The sequence below is a fragment of the Phalangium opilio genome, unplaced genomic scaffold (assembly GCF_054372755.1).
Source record: "Phalangium opilio isolate 3A_F unplaced genomic scaffold, DU_Popi_V2 ptg000077l_1, whole genome shotgun sequence".
Lineage (NCBI taxonomy): Eukaryota > Metazoa > Arthropoda > Arachnida > Opiliones > Phalangiidae > Phalangium > Phalangium opilio.
Genome location: NW_028324185.1, coordinates 2939879 through 2963390, shown reverse-complemented (window position 1 = coordinate 2963390; position 23512 = coordinate 2939879). Strand labels below are relative to the sequence as shown.

The 23512-nt window shown below is 40.7% G+C and overlaps 1 protein-coding gene and 1 long non-coding RNA gene across 2 annotated transcripts; one reads left to right on the top strand and one right to left on the bottom strand.

Annotated features, from left to right (window-relative positions):
- Positions 1 to 1487: 1487 nt before the first annotated feature.
- Positions 1488 to 22446, bottom strand: LOC149656770 (DNA (cytosine-5)-methyltransferase 1-like). Its single transcript, XM_089844629.1, has 13 exons — positions 22437 to 22446; positions 22207 to 22332; positions 17086 to 17178; positions 16680 to 17017; positions 16017 to 16226; positions 11387 to 11484; positions 8861 to 8960; positions 8509 to 8544; positions 8342 to 8434; positions 7737 to 7858; positions 7565 to 7670; positions 2848 to 2963; positions 1488 to 1661 (listed from the first exon to the last, which is right to left on the bottom strand). The coding sequence occupies exons 1-13, from the start codon at positions 22444 to 22446 to the stop codon at positions 1523 to 1525; spliced, it is 1587 nt and encodes a 528-aa protein (XP_089700755.1). The 3' UTR covers positions 1488 to 1522.
- Positions 17589 to 22417, top strand: LOC149656771 (uncharacterized). The gene is made up of 3 exons (XR_016370024.1): positions 17589 to 17980; positions 18870 to 19020; positions 21956 to 22417. It is a non-coding gene; the product is annotated as an uncharacterized LOC149656771 (long non-coding RNA).
- Positions 22447 to 23512: the final 1066 nt, after the last annotated feature.

Genomic DNA, 23512 nt, shown 5'->3' with positions numbered 1-23512 from the left:
GATAAATCCAATAAAATCCGGTTTAATCCAATAAAAACCACTGGTCTGGATTTTATTCAAATTATCCGGATTTTTGCCAACCCTGATTTGTACGCTGAAAATGGGGGAGGAATTTGTACGCTGAAAATGGGGGAGGAATTTGTCACTTAAACAGGGTTCATACAACTTTCCCTGATATTTCCAGGTTTTTCCCCATATACTTCCCATAGTTTTCCCTATATGGAGTATCCTATGGAGCAAATGTTAACGAACGAGGTGGTGGGGGGACAAATAGGACTATTACATGATCAAAGGACATCCCCGCATCTCTAGTAGAACCAGAGTTATGAGCCTCCAAATATAGTGCAATGTTAATCCTATGGAGGGGATGTTTATGAACATTTTGCTTAATTACTCGGCCCCTGATTGACGCAACTTTCCCTGAATTTTACTAAAAAATTCGAAATTTCCCTGAGGTTTTTGTCAACTATTTATTTCCCTGACCTTCCAGGTTTTCCCTGACCCGTGGCAACCCAGCGCAGGTTTATGGAAAGTAGTACATGATGCTGGCGATCCAAACAATCATTTTTGGTACTTTATGAGCTTATTCACGGCGTGTTCCCTGTGCCACGGTCGGGAAGGTAATCTTCCGCAGAGGGTGGGGGGTCGACACTATTCTGGGATAAAGGTAATCATACGCAGAGGGGAACTCGACACTATTCCAGCATAAAGGAGTTAGGGCTTCTCATATTACACGGCGCCAGTAAGTTTCAATGAACGAAGTGTACTTTTTTGTTTTCGTATCTATATACTTTTGGTAACAAACATCTACCGATAAAATGCCATAATGGACGTAGTAAATTTACCTGACACGTAAGAACCCCTAAAGCATTACCTAGTGGTTACCCGCGGATTCTATTTAATGTTTCGTTAAGGGTTAACTTTCACACCTTGTATAAAGTGTTTCGAAAGAATCGAAACTTTTGTTATTTTCATTTTGTTTAATCATTACATAAATTTATAACATATGTTCCATAAGTATGACACTACCTATACTTCATAAGTATGACACTACCTAAACTTCATAAGTATGACACTACCTAAACTTCATAAGTATGACACTACCTAAACTTCATAATGTTTGAGACTTAATGAGAGCTAGTTCGAGAACTGACTACACTAGGTTTTGCAGGACTTCCATCTTCCTATTTATTCTGTATTAAGCCTTTGACAGCGTCTCACCAGACGTCGCTTTAGGAGAATCTACAATGTTTCACCCACGTCAATTCAGGACAAACTCTCAGTAATCAGTGACAAACTTATGGAACCCAACTTATGAACTTATGTCATTATCAATCTATAGGGAGCTAACAGTTCTGACCCTGAAACGTCACACCCTTTTATCTCTTACTGGAGTTTCATCCCCCCTAATGGTTGGAAACAGTATTCTAGGCACAAAAATTCCAACCAGTGAGTCACTGCGTGACGTCAGACTATCTCTTCCCCTAGCCAGTTGTTAGCTCCCTATAGATGTTTGGCCATTTCATTCCCCAGTTAAACGAAATAATACCTGGCGTTTCTTTTCCAAAGATTGGCAATTAAAGCAATAATCTGGTTTGTCGTCGTCTCGGACATCAAAATCGGGTGGGATGTCTTCAAAGCGGGCTTGGTCTTTGTCGTAACTGCGAGTGAAAATAAATTTGCCATTTCCAAACGAAAAGAAATATAGAATATGAGATAAAAATAGAGATAAATCAAGAATTTTTAAAAAGGTCCAATGCCAGTCCTGGTGTTCCCCACGCGCTGATAACTCTATGAAATTCACTGTACAAGGTAGATGGAAGATAATCTGGATATAGGCTCCGCCAGAGACCTGTACGGACCGAATTTGTCAGACCCGAACCGAGCCCGGCCCGGGATTTAGCATTTTTAAAAGAAGTCCGAAACCAGCACCCGGGATTTAGCATTTTTTAAAAATGGTCCGAACCCGGCCTGGGCATTTAGTTGGTTTACTGGCCCAGCCAGCCCGTTACATACATTGACCTGGCCCGACACGTTGCATGTAGTGCAGTTGGCCGTGTATTATTAATAACAGTCCGTCACATTTGTTCTTAAAAGCTTATATTCATTTCAATTATCTTTCATTTGAATTAAAGGAGGTCCTAGTCCGGCCTGGCCCGAATTTTTTATTGTATAAACTAGCTGTTACCCGCGGCGTCGCTCGAGTGTAATAACAATTTCACCAAAATTATATAAAGAATGGGTATATTTTACTGATGACTAATATAGCACCCTAGGAGCGAAGGCATTCAGCGTTGCCCGTCAGCCCGTCGGGCCATTTTTTATTACTTTTTCACGCGGACATTATTCCATAAGAAGGGATTTTAAATTTCTGGCCGCCATTTAAAAAGATGCCAACAAATCGAACCGAAAAGACCATTCATTCCGTCTCTAGGTTAAAGGAAACCAGTGTACTAAATATTTGCGGAATCGGTTGAAACGCGCGGACTTTGTTGCATAGAGAAGATGTTTTACATTTCTGGGCGCCATTTATTAAGATGGCGGCAGATTGGAAAAAATCTTTCTTAGCACGCGCCTACTAATTATGAGTAATGTTCCTGCGTATTTTCAGCCTTCTAGGGCAAGCGGTTTGGGCTGGGCGTTGATTATCAGTCTGTCAGGACTTTGATCTATATAGATATACAAAAACGAAAGTTGGCCCGGCCCCTTAATTTCCAAAATTTGAAAAGCTCAACCCGTTAAAATTTCCGAATTTGAAAAGCCCGGGGCCAGTGCAAGGCTCTGGGCCCCGCCCCCAAGTAACTGATTGTAATAAGAAAGACACAATTTTACTCAAAAAAGTTTTACCTTTTTTGCAAAAAGAAGGATTCCCAATCTTCGATGGAATCAAATTTACTCATGGTGTATTTTTCTCCACCTTCCTTATACCATCCTGGCGTGGGACGACAACCCACTGTGTCAATCTAGAAACCGTGATCAATAAGGCATTAGTGTATTTAACCAGACACGAAAAGCAAAACAATTAAAAAAAGAGGCATATTATTCAATAGAATTTATAAAAAGAGTTCTATTGGTGCGAGAGTCCCATTTTTTCAGTTTCTAAAAGAGGTCTTAGAGTATAGAGTAGGCCTGTGCGGGTACTCTAGTTCGAGTCCTCGGACTCGAATGGGTCCTTGGCCAAGGCCCGAAATCCCGTTTGCTAAAAATTTGGGCCTAAATAACTTACCAAATCATTCACACTATTTAAGCGCACAATTTGAGCCGAAATAGTGTCCCTGGCAAGGCCAACTATCTTTTGGCATAGTCTTCAAAACTAAAAACGACACCAGAAGGCGACACTAACACGATGTCATCACCCATTCACACTGAGGCAGGCTGCGCGTGTCTATTTCACTTTTCACAATATTTCAAATTTTAAAACTAGCTTACTACGCTCAGTTCTCCCATATTGAAGGTTTTAAAACTGTTCAAATCTTAAAAAGGGAACGACAAACCAGTTTTAAATCGAATTAAACAGACAAGACAAGAATTCGCGACCCTTTGGGTTACTTAAAGCCGGTCCTATCTAGGAAATAAAGGACAGTATTTGGTAGGCCTGATGCCCAACAATTACCCGGTCGGGTACCCGAACACTTAATTTCTTAATACCCCAAACTATTCAAATATTAAATTTTTTTCGCTCAATACCCTTGACAAGGCTTAAGACAATCGGGTATTGGTTGGCACTCGGGCGTAGGGGTACCGGGTAAGGTGTGCCTTAAACCACCAATGAGGGCGCTAGACGCCTGACTTTCTTTCTTCTTCCAAATGGAACTGAACAAAGCCACGAGTTTAGAGAAGAACAAAGTGATACAGCCAGACAGAAATTCAAGGAAGAATTTTTGCTACCCGAAAACCACCCGAATAATGCTAGTTTTGTTAGGCCTGATTATTCGAGTACCCGTTAGGAATCCGGGTACCCGACCCGATTTAAAGTTTTTCAACTACCCGTACCCGACCCGACCTACAAAAATCACTACCCGCACAGGCCTAGTACATGTCAATGATTCTGATGCTATTTTATTAGAGGTGTGAGAGTCCTAACTCAAATTGCGAGTAGTGGGAAACTGGACAATTACGAAAACGTCGAAATGGCAGAAAAATATTTACAACTATCAATCCTACGAATAGGTTTATTCACAGCCCACTCGATCACGCAAGTTGCACGCGCTATAGAAGCCCCTTCAAACAGCCAAAAGTCGAGAATATGACCGATTAGTACTCCTTGGTCAAACGAGTCTAAGAATTAGCATTATGTCTATGGGGAAAATGCCGTTTTTTGGAGTAAAATGGGCGTAATTTCGCTTTTTGTGGATCAAATGTCGTAAATTTTAAGGAGAGGTGCGTAGTAACGTTTTCTAAAGCCCTACAAATTTTGAAGTTTCAAGCATGAATAGTTTTTCAGTTAAAAAATAAACACTAGGCCCAAACAATCCCGCCGATAATGTTCTTCATCAAAATACTGTATTTAAGGGCTTATATTTTATTTATTATTACAATTAACTAGTCGTTAAAACTAATTGGCAAATATGTGAAAACCAAGTACTACAAGTATTGGGGGAAAAATTATTTATTTGAATAATGTGCCCAGCGCGTTTTAAAATGGCTAGAAGTCATCCAGAGTTGAAAAACCCACAAACTGAAAGTTTGATAATTTTTAGAAAAATAACTATCAGTCCTAAGCCTTTCAAAATATTTTCTAAATTTTTAGTGTACTTTAATTTACAAATAGTAAAAAAATCAGGAAGCTAGAGCTTACATTTTTCACTTTCCTATAAAAGTTTGTTCATCAACTCGACAATTCCCCCTAACATTTCAGTGCTTTTTATCTCAAAAATCGAGACTCGTTCATGTTTTTACTAGCTTTTCCACTACACCCTCTCGATTCTCGAAAATACATGGGTTTTGAATTCTTTGAACGGCTTCTATAGCGCGTGCAACTTGCGTGATCGAGTGGGCTGTGGTTTAGTTAAAGTACGAATGTGGAATAGAACGCGTACTGCGCGTGACAATTGAAGCTTTATCTTAGCTTTTGCAAACTTAGTGTAACAGCGCCTGCACTGACAAGTGACAACGCGCGTGTCAACTAAAGCGTGATCGAGTGGCCTCTGGTACTGAAAGACGTCGTGTAGTTTGCTTTAGTTGACCCCTCTCGAAGAAGGAATGGACTAGCCTGACAAAAATTAGACTAGGCCTAGTTTAAAGAAAGAAATAAGACTCGCATAGGGAAAAAAAATGGACTCGTCGAGTAGTGTTACTAGCCTTTCCGTGGACTCGCGAGTACCCGCAAATTTCAAGGAGAACAGTTTGCGCAGGCCTATATTTTATCAATCTAGAATGGTTGAATTAGGAGATGCCACCCCATTTCCCCCTCCCTTTAATTTTAAGGACCAGGGATAGATGCAATTTTCGAAGCAGAAATGGAGAACAGAGTAATCTGGGCGCGCGTCCCGGACCGCCTTCCACGGACGGAGGCGAATGAAAGAAGAGGCGGGTCATAGCGACAGAAGTAAAAACAGGGTTCAAACTACTTTTGGAAAACAAATTTCCCTGAGATTTCCAAGTTTTTCCCCATATCGTAAGCACGCTTGCGAGATTACTAAACTCGCCCCACGTGGCCATAAAAGCCTTGGCTAATACTAAGAGTAACTACTCCGGTTCCTTAGGTTCAATCATACTTTTATTTAACTAGATAATAATTAAATGCCGACTCGCATTTACTACAAAGTAAAGAACTTAAAGTTTAAACATAATTACTAATTGGGATCAAGTCCAATACTAGGGCAAAGCCCTTCGCTCGAGCGAACTACTACCAGAAGCCGATTAGGCTTTACACGTGAAGTACGTAACAGGTGCCTGGGAGAGCTACACGATATTTTCTAAGCTCCTAGGAAAGAACCTTCCCTTACGCGGAGGAACACAATTCGGTAACGCGGCTCTTTCGGATCCTTGCGATCTTTCCGCCTTAAGAACCAATTTACCTGGTACGTAAATTAGGGAACTACTAAAAGACTGAATAGGGTGTCTAAAATATTCTTTAGATAAAACTATTCACAATACCAAAGATTATTTGGGAGTAAGGCGTTAAAATGTTATCAATCTGGGTAACTTTTGCTTGGCCTATTTAAGACGCCGTGCATCTGTTTTTTAGGAGGAATGTTTTCTGTTCTCGCGGTTACGGCGAGCTTAGCCGCCGGCGGCTAGGGAATCGGGATTCCGCTGATACCTAGCCAAGGCTTAGAGTAGTTTTCAAGTCTACTATTATTCGCAGAGCTATTTTTCTGTTGAAATTAAAAAAAAATCTTATAATCTTTAGCTGAAGACTTATTAAATGACTCGAAAATTTTCGAAACTTGAGCTTTAAAACGTTCAATATAACATAACGACTAACGAACGATTACGGTATTTTGCCTTCCGAGCTTTCCGGTTATGTCGACGGCGAGGTCGATTCGAGGAGGTCCCATGCAAGAAAATGGTAATAGCCGTCGCCGATTGGTCTGGCATTAAAGCGGTTATCTACGGTTAGGGGCTTATGATAGGTTAATGGCTTTTTTTTTTCGTCTGCTTAGTTTTTACTTTGGGAATGTCATGAAATCCATGAAAAAGTGGGACTTACGTACTTTATGCGTGAAGCATAATCCGCTTTTGCTACTACATCTCAGTAGTGAAGAAAGACTGACTTAATAATGATAAGCAGTCGACGCTTATATAGTACGGGAAAGGTCAGAGGTAACACAGGGTGTTAATCCTCTAAGTAACCTTACACCCCTGGAGTAGAAACTCAGGAGGTCCCTTAATTACTACGGAAGGTTACAATATACTTCCCTGAATTTCCCAGGTTTTTCCCGTGGAGCTAATTCTATCGAAGGACGGGCGGGGGGGGGGCAAATAGGACTATAGCATACTAAAAGGACATGCCCGTTATCTCTAGTAGAACCACAGTTATGAGCCTCCATAGTTTAGTGTAATGTTAATACTATGGAGGGGATGTTCACGAACATTTTGCTTAATCACTTGGCCCCTGTTTGACGCAAATTTCCCTGAATTTTACTAAAACTTCTAAATTTCCCTGAGGTTTTAGTCAACTATTTATTTCTCTGAGGTTTTAGTCAACTATTTATTTCCCTGAGGTTTTAGTCAACTATTTATTTCCCTGAGGTTTTAGTCAACTATTTATTTCCCTGAGGTTTTAGTCAACTATTTATTTCCCTGAGGTTTTAGTCAACTATTTATTTCCCTGAGGTTTTAGTCAACTATTTACTTCCCTGAGGTTTTAGTCAACTATTTATTTCCCTGATTTTTCCAGGTTTATACGAACCCTGAAAAAGGAATTACGTATTTTTCGCCGTCCCCGTCAGCAACGTCATCAAAAATTAGTTTAAGCATTTTCGTTACGCGTTGAAGGGAGGGGCTCTTTACTGGGCTATGAGTCGGACTGAAGTAAATACTAAACGTTCCCCATTCCCGCTTCTAAAATTACATCTATCCCTGTAAGGACATTCTGTTAAGTTCGGCTAAAACTCACATCACATTTTTTGAAAATGTCTAGCGCAATGACATTTTCGCAGTGAGATTCCAAGAAGACCTCGTGGGCGTCTCCGGTTTCCCCCAAGATCGTCTCGCAGGCGCGACTGAAAACAAACCAAATGTAATAAGAGCATTTGTGGCGGAATTGAACGCTTCTAGGAGAAATTTACCTCAGCCAATGGGCGTGAAACATGATGTTACCATTTTCCTCGTAGAAATAGGCGCATTTTGCGATGAAATACGCGACTTTCGAATCGTCCGGTTCAACCAGGACAAAATCACCGGAATTTATCTGACAAAGAAATTATTTAGTCTAGATGATGGTAAAATAGTAAATAACTAAATCAGGGTTGCCACGGAATTTTCAGAACCAAATTCCCTGACTAATTTTCCAGGTTTTCCCTGACCTTTTCTGAGAATTTCCCTGACCTTTTTAGGCCGAAAGTCTATATGTTTAAAACAAGTTTTAAGTGCCTATAATTAAATAAACTCTCTACATTAAGTTTTCCAATGTATTTGTTGCACCAAAATGATTAAGAAACATTTTAACTATAAATAACAGTCTAAGAGATGCTTTTTAGGGAGTATTTACTTTACAAAAACAATTCAAGACAGCATTTTTAAGGGTTGCTCTAGAGTTTTCTGTGTTAATAGATTAGGATGAGGAGAAACTTTCATTACTCTTTCAATAAAGACAAACTTTTAATATTCCCTGACTTTCCAGGTTTCCCCTGACCCCGTTGCAACCCTGTAAATTTAATGTAATCATACTAACAATTTCTCCTCGTACATTGATCCGCGAATAGTACTTCCTTTTGGATTTCGTCACAAATCTGGGCTTGCCAATGGGTTTAACAGTACCTTTACGCTTAAAATGAATAGGCAATAAAAAGTTATAGTTCGACGTCAACAGAATATGAAGATTTACAAATTAGGAATTACCTTTTTCTCCTTGACATTTTTCTTCTTTGTGGGGCTCTAAAAATTTTAAAAGTAATGTTGTATTAATTTTTAAAGCGTCTATAAAGTAAGCGTGGAAGGATGGGAAAAAACTATTTGAAATAAATCACAGGCACCACGTGACGCCAACATACAAAGACTCAACGGAAGAATGAGACTGGACGCTTAGTCCTTGTTTATGCGAGATTGCGGCGCCAATTCTTCGAACAACCCTTTCCCCAGTCAAGTGTCTGTGACGTTTTTCAAATAATATTTACTCCGATACCATCCTTACAGATGCTTCAACACAAACAAATCTAAACTCCAACAATTACTTTCTCAACAAAATACTTACTGCAGGTGGCAATTTGCGACTTTGCTCTTCAGTATCACTGCTTCCATTGCAGTATTCATCTTCGACTTCGTCTTCGTCCGCTATTGTCATGTTCGGACACCTAATGATTTATGTAAATTGTACCTCATACGTCACGATAAGATTGCGACACTAGCAAATAAAAAGTAACCCCCCCCCCCCCGAGCGAGTACCCGTTTCCCTGGAATTTAATTACTTAATACGCAAAAGCATTTCATTATTTAAATATTCCCGCCCATGACCCGCGACAACGCTTAAGTCTATCGGGTACTCAAGAGGGAGGGGATATATAAACTTAAATCTTTGCGTTTTACTACTGTATTTTTCCACAAATATTATTTTGACCCGATAAGTACCCGACATAATTATTGCTACCCGAAATTGGCACTTTGGCCAGGCCTAATTTTTCAAGGACCCGTGAAAAAACCGGGTACCCGACCAGAGTGGGAATTTTTCAAATACTCGAAAAAAAAAACCCCGGGTACCCGACCACAGTGGGAATTTTTCAAATACTCGAAAAAAAAAACCCCGGGTACCCGACCACAGTGGGAATTTTTCAAATACTCGAAAAAAAACCCCGGGTACCCGACCACAGTGGGAATTTTTCAAATACTCGAAAAAAAAAACCCCGGGTACCCGACCACAGTGGGAATTTTTCAAATACCCGAAAAAAAAACCCGGGTACCCGACCCCAGTGGAAATTTTTCAAACACCCGAAAAAAAAACCGGGTACCCGACCCCAGTGGGAATTTTTCAAATACCCGGAAAAAAAACCGGGTTCCCGACCCCAGTGGGAATTTTTCAAATACCCGGAAAAAAAACCGGGTTCCCGACCCCAGTGGGAATTTTTCAAGTACCCGTAAAAAAACCCGGGTACCCGACCCCAGTGGGAATTTTTCAAGTACCTGAAAAAAAACCGGGGTACCCGACCCCAGTGGGAATTTTTCAAGTACCCGTAAAAAAAAACCCCGGGTACCCGACCCCAGTGGGAATTTTTCAAGTACCCGTAAAAAAAAACCTGGGTACCCGACCCCAGTGGGAATTTTTCAAGTACCTGAAAAAAAAACCGGGGTACCCGACCCCAATGGGAATTTTTCAAATACCCGTAAAAAAAACCGGGGTACCCGACCCCAATGGGAATTTTTCAAGTACCTGAAAAAAAAACCGGGTACCCGACCCAAGTGGGAATTTTTCAAATACCCGAAAAAAAACCCGGGTACCCGACCCCAGTGGAAAATTTTCAAACACCCGAAAAAAAAATCCGGGTACCCGACTCCAAAAGGAAATTTTTCAAGTACCCGTAAAAAAAAACCCGGGTACCCGAGCCCAGTGGGAATTTTTCAAGTACCCGTAAAAAAAACCCGGGTACCCGAACCCAGTGGGAATTTTTCAAGTACCCGTAAAAAAACCCGGGTACCCGACCCCAGTGGGAATTTTTCAAGTACCCGTAAAAAAAAACCCGGGTACCCGACCCCAGTGGGAATTTTTTAAGTACCTGAAAAAAAACCGGGGTACCCGACCCCAATGGGAATTTTTCAAGTACCCGAAAAAAAAAACCGGGGTACCCGACCCCAATGGGATATTTTCAAATACCCGTAAAAAAAACCGGGGTACCCGACCCCAATGGGAATTTTTCAAGTACCTGAAAAAAAACCGGGTACCCGACCCCAGTGGGAAATTTTCAAGTACCCGAAAAAAAAAACCGGGGTACCCGACCCCAGCGGGAATTTTTCAAGTACCCGTAAAAAAACCCGGGTACCCGACCCCAGTGGGAATTTTTCAAGTACCCGTAAAAAAAAAACCCGGGTACCCGACCCCAGTGGGAATTTTTTAAGTACCTGAAAAAAAACCGGGGTACCCGACCCCAATGGGAATTTTTCAAGTACCCGAAAAAAAAAACCGGGGTACCCGACCCCAATGGGATATTTTCAAATACCCGTAAAAAAAACCGGGGTACCCGACCCCAATGGGAATTTTTCAAGTACCTGAAAAAAAACCGGGTACCCGACCCCAGTGGGAAATTTTCAAGTACCCGAAAAAAAAAAACCGGGGTACCCGACCCCAGCGGGAATTTTTCAAATACCCGTAAAAACACCGGGGTACCCGACCCCTATGGGAATTTTTCAAATACCCGTAAAAAAAACCGGGGTACCCGACCCCAATTGGAATCTTTCAAATAACCGTAAAAAAAAACCGGGGTACCCGACCCCAATGGGAATTTTTAAAATACCCGAAAAAAAAATAACGGGGTACCCGACCCCAGCGGGAATTTTTCAAATACCCGTAAAAAAAACCGGGGCACCCGACCCCAGTGGAAATTTTTCGAGTACCTGAAAAAAAAACCGGGGCACCAGACCCCAGTGGAAATTTTTCAAGTTAGTACCCGTAAAAAAAAACTCGAGTACCCGACCCCAGTGGGAATTTTTAAGTACCCGTACGTGGCTCAAAATTTAAAAATCACTACCCGTAAAATAGTAAATAAAATAAATAATGTAGAACAATACACACTTGCGCTTTAAGCAGGCTTGCTTGCTTTTACCGGAACCGCCAAATTTAGTCATTTGCTTGCAATTTCCGCATTCACCACAGTCGGGTTGCTGGCAAAACTGCAAAGACACACGAGCAAAAAGTAATCTTAACTATCTATGAGAAAGTGGTCGGTTCGTTCATTGCGCAAAGTCACCATTTGTAACTGAATTTGACCAAGTTTTTTATGTCTGTATAGATTAAATTAATAAACTTAAGCTTAATTGTTTTTGATTAAACTTGGAAAAGGCACACCTTAAATAGTTACTAGTTAATATAAAAGTATTCCGAAACGGAACTTCGCTGTAGTTTTTAAGTAATTCGATGGAGTGGACCACCTAAAACCCCATGCTTTTTCTATGGGACGCTAAGCCTAAGACAAAGGTGAACCATAGCTGTTAAGAACATCGTATTCTAGACCCATAACAGTTTATCTTAAAGATCAAGCCCTAATCAGTCATATTTTAATTGAATTCGAAAATGTTAAAAAAAGGTCTTCCGAAACAAAACGTAATCAAGGATAATTTAATGTTTAGCGTCTGTTTTCACACTTGGGCAACGAGGGGTAGCCTAATTAGTGAATTATAAAATTCCTTTGTGTAAATATGTAGGGATTAATCTCACAGCTGTCAATTTCTTCAAAGGAAACTGTCGGCAAAATCCCATTAAATTATTCTAGGTGGTTTGCAGTGTTTAAAACCATGGCTTTGGTTTCAACACGAAAGTAGCTTCCCCACCAATTGGTTTTCTTTTTAACAAGCTTTCATAACCGCGTCGTAGAGATTATTAGACGCCATTTTATATTTCGAGGGAATTATTTTTAAGTCGGTTTCATCAGAAGGGGATAATAGAAGAAGGATGACACTCTTTATCCCCTTAACACCTCAGTTATGTAAAGTCATTCTTCCCGGGCGAAATTTTGTTTGCTTTCCCGCTCATCAAACTTCAGATGGGCCTCAATAGCACCTGTTTTGTTACTTGATTGAGCACACGTAAATAAGTAGTTTAAAATAGTCTTTATTGTCTACATGAAGGCTGAACTAGGAATGAGTGATTATAGATTAAAAACATTGCTATTTATACAACTCTGTAAGGTTACTTTTTTAGAACAGATAAAACATTAGATAAAATAATATATCAATAATAGACATAACGTCACATCACATTAGATAAAACAATATATCAATAATAGACATAACGTCACATCCCCTTTTCTTGATCTATGTTCGACTATTCTTTGGGTCCATTTGTCCGAATCTAACTATTGGTTTTGAAATGCGACCGCTTCTTGTTTTTGTGCCGTAATTGCGTATTTCATCTCTGATTGCTGATTGTTGTTGAGTGGCTGCATCTTGGACCTTGTCAGAACAGTCTTGGCTGGAGGTGTCGTCTGTTTCATCAGTTCTATGTGGTCTGTGTCTAGGCTGAAGGATGTCTCTGTCCCTTGGGCTGTTCACTGGTGGAGGATCTTCCGTAATGCTGCTAGGTATGACAGGATCCCGGATGTTAGACTTTGACTTCAGGCTTATGTCATCTGTACCAATATCCGAAACCTGAGGACTCAGCGAAGACGATATATTATTTGTTCTTCTGCTTGGTAGGTTGATTAGATGGAAACGATTCCGTCGCAAGTTGCCGTTCGTTGTCTCAGTTGCATAAGATCTCGGTTCCTCTGCTTTTCTTACAATTGTCCCTTCTCTTCGCATATCAATTATCCATGCTCTGTCTCCAGGTAGCAATTCGGGAAGTTCTTTCACTCCATGGTGACAGTCAAAATTTCGTTTTTGGGCTTGTTGGTGGGATGGTGCCTTCTGGATATGTGGTCTCAAAGATATGGACGTCGTTGGGAGCCTGGTTCTTAACCGTCTGTTCATTAGTAGTTGAGCGGGACTGAATCCGTTTGTCATTGGAGTGGATCTGTACGCTAGAAGTCCTTGTGATACATCTTCTGATTTCTTGAGAAGGTTTTTCACGACCTTCACCGCTGCTTCCGCAAATCCATCGCTTTGGGGGTACTTGGGGCTGCTTGTGATCGACTTGAATCCAAATGCCTTTGCATAATCAGCAAACTCCCTCGTCCTGGTGGCTGACAAATTTGTGCCGTTGTCACTGCGAACTATTTCCGGGATGCCATGCCGTGAGAAAACTTCTTTAGTTATGTTGACGACGGTCTTGGTAGTTTGGTCTTCCATCGGGGCTGCTTCAATAAATTTGGAATATTGATCAATGATTACCAAATAGTGCTTTCCGGCATGGTGCAACATATCCATTGAGACGGTATGCCATGGACGTTCCGGCAAATTGGAGAGTCTTAGTGATTCATGGCTATTGGTCGACTCTCTGAGGCAACGTCTTGGGATAACAACTGCACACGGCGTCGCTTCTGGCTCTAATTGCGTCTTTGTTTCACGTGCAAATCTGCCTAGTCCAAGATAATCTTCTTTAGGACGCATTTTCAATCCTTCTGTCAACTGTACTTCATCAAGACGTTGAACTTTCCGCAGGCTTTCGCTCGCCTTGAGGCTTAGTAGGGGTACTTGTAACCCATTTATGACGTAAATCTCGTCTTCCATGCTGACGTCACCGCTTGACAATTTGGCTGCCATTCGTCCTTCGCAACTGAGGACCATTTTCCCCGGTCCAAATAGACGTCGATCAGACTTCTGCAATGGCGTATCTTGAAACTGTCTATTGTAAAGGGTTGCTGGAATGGCGCAGACGTCAGCACCGGTGTCTATCCTGAACACTACTTCTCGATCGTTGACTGCGATGTTTACCATCCATCGTTCTTGACTAATAGTGGCATTTATCGCGCCCAGGAACATGTCGGCCTGGATGATTCTCAGGTCATCGGTAGTATCTTCGGTTGTGATCTCCCGGTTGAAATTCACTGCTCTTCCGAAACATACGCGCTCGTAATGTCCCATTCTTCCGCACTTCCGGCATTTAGCTCTGTTAGCTGGACATCGATCCCGATTATGCTGCTCGGAGTTTCCGCATTTCATGCATGCAGCTGGGACAGACGAATTTATCGCACCATCGTTAAATTGATTGAACTGATATGGTCGATCATGTGGCTGCTTTTCCTTTCTGGAACTGAACTTGTATCGAGATCCGAGTTTGTCTATTGATGCTGGAGTTCCGTTATCGGTACTTCCGCTATGTAGAACCTTTTGCTGTCTCCGAATCTCTTCTGCCTGGCGGGCGGTTGAAATGGCCTTCTCCAAAGTCAGGGTACCATTCAATTGCATCTTTTCGGACAACGCTTTGTCCAGTACGCCCACGACAATTCTATCTCGTAAAAGTTCGTCCTGTAGTGCGCCGTATTCGCATTTTTCTATCTGTGCTCTGCATGCCGTTATAAATTCTTCCACTAGTTCTCCTTCGTGCTGGACCCTTGAATTGAACGTGGCCCGCTCGTAAATGACATTCTTCCTTATGACGAAATGATCTTCATATTTCTGCATCACTACGGCATATACCTTCTTTTCGGCGTCGTCTCGAAAAGAGAATGACAGGAAAATATCATCGGCTGTGTCACCCATCAAGTATATTAAGGCATTCACTTGTTCTTCTTCTGGTTTTGCACTTAGGCCAGAGGCATATCGAAAACGCTCAAACCTACGTCTCCATTTCGGCCAGTCATGTGGACAGGTGAAGTTGAAAGGCGCTGGCGTGTCAACGTGAAAAGACGTCGAGACTTGAGGCGTTGCAGGTACGGCGGCTTGCATGATTCTGATAGCGAGATGCCTAAGTAACAGGGACGCGTACGCGACTGGAAAGATACGGACCCGTAAGAAAACCGACTAGAACAATCCCACTTCTGACACCATGTTTTGTTACTTGATTGAGCACACGTAAATAAGTAGTTTAAAATAGTCTTTATTGTCTACATGAAGGCTGAACTAGGAATGAGTGATTATAGATTAAAAACATTGCTATTTATACAACTCTGTAAGGTTACTTTTTTAGAACAGATAAAACATTAGATAAAATAATATATCAATAATAGACATAACGTCACATCACATTAGATAAAACAATATATCAATAACAGACATAACGTCACAGCACCGTTCTAGGGTGAATTCCATAATTGTTTGGTAATAAATCCCCAGCACAAACCATGATTGTCTTGACGTGGGACAAAAATCCACAAGCGCATATGCGTCTTGCCAAATATTTAAACGATAGTAGAGTAATGATGAGGGAACTATTTATCGCGTATGTGATTCGGTTTAGTGACCTTGTACACTCCAAATGTAAAATGATGTTGGGAAGAATGACGTTACACTTACCACGCTTTGTGGTGGTACACTTCTCTCCAGAAGTATATAATACTTCTGGACTGGTTTCATACACAAACAGGGTTCGGTTCAGACGAAATTTTTATAATGAAAATCCCTGACTTTTCCAGCTTATCCCTGGCCATTTTAAGGACGCGTTTACCAAAGCCCACTTCATGGTCACACCTGCAGCCCATATTTATCATTGCTCAAAGCATTGTTTAATTTCCCAAACCAAGTCCCTGACTTAAGAAAAACAACTTTAAATTCCTTACTTAACGCCGATTTTTTTTCCCCGTTTTACAGGAAAAAAAGCGTTGACTCACCTCACAAATCGCACACCGCTTCTTTCGCAAATCGACCTTGGTCGGCTGAGATGGATCTTGAGAAATCTGTTCGGCAAAGAGGGTTTCGACTACGTGGCGAACAAGAGGAGTCGTCGTTGCCAGAGTATTGGAAAGAGGCTTCTTCGTGGGAACTGTGGGTCGCTTATTCTTACTATAACACAAAGGGACAAATAAATTCAAAATTAAATTCTCACGTAATAATAACAATAAAAAATTTAGACCATATCCTCCTCTACGCTATTAAGTAATGTATTAATCTGAGCCAGGGCAAATACAAATTAAACGCAAATCCGTTAGCGAGGTGATCCAGATCTACACATGGATCGCGGTAGCGGTAATCGGAATATGGATCATTTACGAGGTAAATTAAATATAACTAAATTAATCAACTCCGTATGACCTAGTCAAGATGACGAAGTTTTACCGCGAAGAGAAAGCCCACGTAAATGGTTTCCCGAAAACAGACAAACAGCGCCATCTAGGTAGGAAATGCGGACCAGTAAAACCTACACGTCGCCCTAAAATAACGCGATCCAATGCACAGCCCTTGAGGAGGCACATATTTGTAGTAGACTGCTTTTCGATCCCGACCCCCGATATCGCCGAGCGATTCGAGTGATTTTAAATGTAAATAAAATAAACAAATGACAACTGACCGTTTGCTCCAGCCAAATTAACGAAGTTCCTGAGAGCCTCCGTTTCCAGAAGTGCTTCATGCGCCTGATTACGATTTGTATCAAGATCAACAATTTGATCAATAATGAACTGCGAGTGACGTAGGAGGGACTCTTCCGTAAATGGTTCTAAACCTTGAGGTGGCGTGCAGGTCTGAATATGATTCAAGAGTTCCGAGTAGTCACATTCGGGCTCCGAACCAACCAACTCGATGACTAGTTTGGCTAGATAGATTTTCTCTTTCATGGCATCCATATACGGAGCGTACATTTCCATGGGCGTAACCAGGGCGTATTGAGCGCAAGCTAAAAAAGAAGGAAAATTGTATTGTCATTGGAATGCGAGAAACGAAATATGACCTTCAAATACTTACAACTGGTAATGCCAATAATGGCATTTTCTCCGCCATCATATGAAGTTATGAACCATTCAACTATTGGTCCAAGATCCAGCGTCGCAATTCCTCCTATGGTAAATTATTATCCACAATTAGAGGAAGTGTGATCAATTACCAATAAATTCAGTTTAATCGCTTTGGTAATTAACGAAACTTGGGGACTCGAACAGTCTGAGAAATAAGGACATTTTTTAAACTAGTCCTTGGGACCAGTGACCCCTCTAATGTCCGAAGTAATAAACTGGTCTCCAGAGTGGTCCCCGTCTTTGTTCTCCCCCGATTTGATGCAATCAATAAACTGGTCCCGAGGATCGTATCCCCCCCCTTTTTTTAATTAAAAAACTAGTCCAAGTAATTAATAAACTGGTTTTGGACTAGAGGAAGTGCACTGCTATTTCCCAGACTGATCGCAAGCACTGACAGTTTGACAGAAGCAGACAGAGTGACAGACACCGGCACGGTCCACTCGATCACGCTGATCCCGGCCAAAAATTATTTTCCGGACCGGAAATAAGCACAATACCCGGGACATTGGCCACTGATCATTTGCCCTGCACCACGGCCTTATTTCCCTCGCTGGTTATTTCCATCCCTGCATTTATGAAGATTGAAAATTTGTTGACCAATAAGATTCGCGAAAGCCACGCGCATTCGGAGGCGATTGAATATAAAAACGCCAAACCGGTCGTGATTCAGTTTAGTTATCGATTTGACTTGTGAAATTTACTACAAAAATATTTTTGCCGAATATTTAACTAATAAAGTTAAGTTTAATTATGGCGTCATCAAAGCGAAGATCTATTTCGGGTGCTCCGCATGAACTTAATAGCGAGGAGAAGGACGACAGCAATCCTGTCTTGGTATTAGAAAGGTAAATGAGCCCGTTTTTGTTATTATCAACCGAATAAATTACCCCCTTCTTTAAAAATTACTAAATTTGATAGGTTTTAATCCAAAATACTGCTGCCTTTACCAAATTATTGCTTGTTTATTGCCACCTGTTATACAATATTGCTATTTTAGTTTCTTTCTACTACTCTCGTCTTAGCCAGTAGCGAAAATTGTACTTATAAATCATATTAAACTTAACCCCTTTTACCATTATCGGATCTGCTAGGTTGGAATTTATTATAACAGCGTACCAACCTCTGTAGTTTTAAGTTGTAAAGCTAGGTGTTTCTTTAATTTGGGGATGGGTTTTTGATTACTCGACTGTGCAGTGAAATCATTTCTATGAGAGTCAGCAACGTAATGCCCTTAAAGGGAGGGTGAAGTAGAAAATCAAGTGATTTTTTATCGATTCTTCTACCAATTTTAAGACCAGTCTGCATAGTGAAACATTCAGGAAATACTTCCGAATGATTTTAAAATTCAAATCAAATCTCGTGATAAATTTCATTCAACGCGGAACGTGCCACGAGAATTTTGTTAACAAAAAGGCAGGGCGTTACGCGATTGGTCGGCAGTCCTTGTTTAAAATTATACTTAAAATCTGAACCTAATTTGAATTTTAAAATCATTCGGAAGTATTTCCTGAAAGTTTCACTATGCAGGCTGGTCTTATAATTAGTAGAAGAATCGATAAAAAATCACTTGATTTTCTACTTCACCCTCCCTTTAATTCTGACTGATAATACTTAATAATGAACGTTTTAGTTATTGAGTTAATTATGTTTAAGACATAAAAAATGTTTCGTCTCTGACGTAGCTACAAATTATCTCCCAAACGTTTCTGAAGTATCCCTTTTTCTTTTTCTTAGTTTCAATCTTGTCGAGAAGGTAACCAAAATGCTAGCTGAATCCCAGGAAACCTTGAGCGACACATGGGCCAAGATTGGCTTTTCTGAAAAGGAATAATGGGATAGACTGCTAGTAGTATTCAATTCTCACAGAGAGGTGCAACATCAAATGGTAAAAGAGGAGGAAAATCTGCTTTTTCGACAGGGTTGGCAAAAATCCGGATTTTATTGGATTTATCCGGATTTTTTAAAAAAATGAGTCATTTTAGGTTTTTTTGGAGGCAAAGTACTTCTGTTTAGCTCTTATATAAGTTTTGGGGCACTCCCCGACCCGACCCCTAGCCTCGGTTCCAATATAAAATCGTTTAACTGCTAAAATGTTTTCCTGAAATCTATTTCTTTCCTAAGTGCACGAACCTAACACTAGCGCGGCTCCAGTGGATCCCTTACAAAGGGACTTTCCTTCTTAACTCCGATTTTGGCTTGGCAAAGGCTAGTGGGCGGGATTTATACATGCACGTATAAATCCCGCCCACAAATGCCTCTAGCTTTCCCAAGCCAAAACTGGAGTTCGTAAGGAAAGTCAACCTGTAGGGGATCCACTGGAACCACGCTATGCTTTAAGTTCGAGTGATACTGGTAAAATATTTTAAGCTGAAACTGGACAGAAACTGGAAACATAACTATTAGTTTTATCATTTATAATAAATACCCCAGTAGCAAAATCGACGTTGGGCCAACGGAGTCGGCTCGAGATTCAACCGACACTGCCCTATACTGCCGCAAAATGGTCGGTAGACTTTCCTTTTGACAGTCGAAATGTCCTACCCGAAAATGGGTCGGTCCGGCGGTTTTCCAACCTTTTCAAACGTGCACGGAAAATTTTCGGGATTTCCAAAATGAGGTCGGGATAGAAATTTTGCCAGCACTTTAACCGACTCTAAAAAGTAAGCGTGGCCAGCTCTTACATCATCAAACAAGAAGTCGGCTTTGTTATCTGGTTATGGTCGGATTATTAATCTAACTGCGGTCGGCTTTATCGACTGTTATTTGTCGGATTTATGGCTTCTTTGTGGTCGGATTTATGGCTAGTTTGTGGTCGGCTTTATGGCTTGTTTAGGGTCGACTTTACGACTTGATTATGGTAGGCTTTACGATTAATTTATGGTCGGCTTTACGACTTGTTTATGGTCGGCTTTATGGATTGTTTATGGTCGGCTTTATGGATTGTTTATGGTCGGCTTTATGGATTGTTTATGGTCGGCTTGATGGATTGTTTATGGACGGCTGTAGAATATTTTAAAGGTCGGTTTAGAGATCTTTTACTGTAGGTAATGCGAAGTGGCTCTGATGATTCCCTCCCATTGGACCGAAATCCCATTCAACCGAAACCAAAGAAGGGAGGTCCCATTGGATAGAATTCCGCACCTTGGGCGGTTTACGAAAAGTGGAGATAGCCATGAATGAATGCACTTAACGTTAGTGTACACTGCAGTTATCTCCGATAAAAACGAAGTAGCAATGAGTTAACCGTGAAAACGGTTTTAAAGGCTTATGTAAATTTAAAGGAAAGCTAAAATAGGCCGTAAACCGTAACATTTTCTTTAATGTTACTTTAAAATGATACTTAAAACGAGAGATTTATATTTATATCAAGGTGAATAAACATATTACACTATATTGTTATTCTAAAATTTTAGTTTATGTTTTGTTTGTAATACAAATCCTAGTTTCTTTGATTTGTCTTAAAATAATGAAATTTGAAATGTTTAGTATGTCGACCTCTCGACCGTTGTTGTTAATTTGATAAAAACCCATGTTAGTTGGTAAGGAGTTGAGCAGCCGACCTAATCCTTCCTTACGCCAACCGACTTAAAATGTAACTATCAGCCAACTCTATTTGTTTGTCCTCACGTCCGACTTCAAAGCGGAGCTAGTAACTGAAGTTGGATAAGAGTCAGACTTTAGTTGTAAGTGCTGACTAGGCCATAAAGCGAAGAATCTACCTCGAACCGACTCAAACGCGGAAGAAAATTCATTACAACTAAATCGGAAATGTTCAGTGTGATCGGTAGGCCGTCGGATATGTCGACCTCTAGACCCTTATTGTTATCTTTTATTTGATAAAAACGCATGTTAGTTGGTAAGGAGTCGAGCAGCCGACCTAATCCTTCATTACATTAACCGACTTAAAATGTAACTATCAGCCAACTCTATTTGTTTGTCCTCACGTCCGACTTCAAAGCGGAGCTAGTAACTGAAGTTGGATAAGAGTCGGACTTTAGTTGTAAGTGCCGACTAGACCATAAACCGACGAAATCTACCTCGAACCGACTCAAACGCGGAAGAAGCTTCATTACAACTAAATCTGAAATCTTTAGTATGATCGGTAGGCAGTCGGATATGCCGACCTCTCGTCCCTTGGTGTACGTTATTTTGATAAAAACCAATGCTAGTTGGTAAGGAGTTGAGCAGCCGACCTTATCCTTTCTTACACCAACCGACATAAATGTAACTATCAGCCAACTTAATTTGTTTGTTCTCACGTCCGACTTCAAAGCGGAGCTGGTATCTGAAGTTGCATAAGAGGCGGACTTTAGTCGTAAGTGCTGACTAGGCCATAAAGCGAAGAATCTACCTCGAACCGACTCAAACGCGGAAGAAGCTTCATTACAACTAAATCGGAAATGTTCAGTGTGATCGGTAGGCCGTCGGATATGTCGACCTCTAGACCCTTATTGTTATCTTTTATTTGATAAAAACGCATGTTAGTTGGTAAGGAGTCGAGCAGCCGACCTAATCCTTCATTACATTAACCGACTTAAAATACAACTATCAGCCAACTCTATTTTATTGTTCTCACGGCCGACTGCAAAGCGGAGTTGGCAACTTAAGTTGGATAAGAGTCGGATTTTAGTCGTAACTACCGACTAGACCATAAACCGACGAATCTACCTCGAACCGACTCGAACGCGGAACACTCGTGTTACTGGGGTAATCTTTAGTTATCGCTTCATATATTTTTGCCTTAATTGTTTCTGGTTGTATTTTATTTTTATGGCACAAATTTGATTTTTCCCCATTCATAATTAAGCCGGATATTTTAGGTGGATCTTTTTAAGTGGATTAATCCGGATTAAACCAGGTGGTTTAAACCGGACTGGATAGGTAGTTGCCAACCCTGTTCTTCGAATGGAAAGGTTGGTTGAAGAGTTAAAAACCGAGTACATCAATCTCTGCCAACAATTAAAAGTGGACCAGGAGTACGATGTTAACAGCGTGGAAAACATGGATCTGCTACTTCAGGAGTTCCATTTGAAAGGGAGAGTCGAAAGGCTTTTGAAGAAAAAGTACGAACGTTTGGAGCGACTAACTAGTTTGCTGAAAGACGAACTAGAACTCTGCCAGCTTCTCAGCATGTCTTCAATTGCTAATGGAACAGCCAGAACTGGAGACGAGGATGTTGATGACGCTAATGTTCCATCTGAAAAACAGTTGGATGAAATAAACCAACATATCCTGATGTTACAAGATGAAAAGGTAAAAACAGTTTTTTGAACTCGAGGTATTCGTTGACTAGTACCATACTTTCTATCATTGTATTCGTTGATTAAACTCTACCAGAATATCTTCTATGATTAAATGACAAAATCCCAAAGATAATGTCGCCATCTAGTATTTAACAAATATTTATCTTTTTAACATATATTTAATTTTATCGGGTATTTTATTGAGTTTTATAAAAACTGTGGTCATCTCGATTAGTAAATCTAGTTCAATCAATTATAGAACTCGTATTGATACTCGATGCATTCCCATGGTATTTAAAAAAAAATTGTCTTAAGGTTTCAAATATCTGCCATTTGTTCTCATGCACCCAAATAAATAGTTTAAGCATGTCTAGTCTGTGGTTTTAATTCAAACAAATGCAACTAGATGGCTCCCATAGTCGAGGGGAGGAAACGACTGGTATGCCAAGCTTAGCAGTGGCTAGTTTTAGCTCCGCCCTCGTTGACGAGTTCTGATTGCTCCCTGCCTTTCCCAAAATTGGTGCATGGAGCAGCATTAGCCAGTGTTTTAGGGGCGCCAGACCAATAAACACATGTGAACTGGAATGGAGATATGGCGCGTGGTTCTTTAAGGTTAGAGTCTCTAGCGCCACCCCGCGACCAATGTTGACAACTTTTTCGACTCAACCATAGCCATAATATAAGGCTTATGAGTCGAAATTAAGTTTCGGAAATCTGACGCTAGGGGCGCTGCCGACAGGCGATGCCATTAGTAGAACGGGTTTTTCAGCTTATCATTTTTGCAGTCCATTTGTGTTTAATTGTCTTTGGTGGAGCAGACATTTGCTCAAGCTGAACAGTGCTAGCCTTTCTTTCTATAATATAACCTGCAACAATGGGGGGGAATGAAACAGAAACCTTAGTGAAAGCTGTGTGCTAATGAACTCGATATGATATTGGGAGATATTAATTTTCGTAATACAAAAAGTAATAATTAGTAAAATTGCATTCTTTATTTTGCCACTTAAAGAATAGCGCGGGTCACGTGGTTCCCCTACAAGTTAAATTTCAGTACAAACTCCAGTTTTGCCTTGGCGAAGGCATTTGAGGGCGGGATTTATAAGTTTACTTTTAAATCCTGCCCACTAGCCTTCA

What these genes read in the sequence shown, in the direction of transcription:
- LOC149656770 (XM_089844629.1), bottom strand. An exon ending in AAAATGTCAAGGAGAAAAAG is followed by an intron (nt 8,435 to 8,508) that starts GTAATTCCTAAT and finishes ATTCATTTTAAG; the next exon opens with CGTAAAGGTACTGTTAAACC. An exon ending in ACATTTTCAAAAAATGTGAT is followed by an intron (nt 2,964 to 7,564) that starts GTGAGTTTTAGC and finishes CACGGTTTCTAG; the next exon opens with ATTGACACAGTGGGTTGTCG.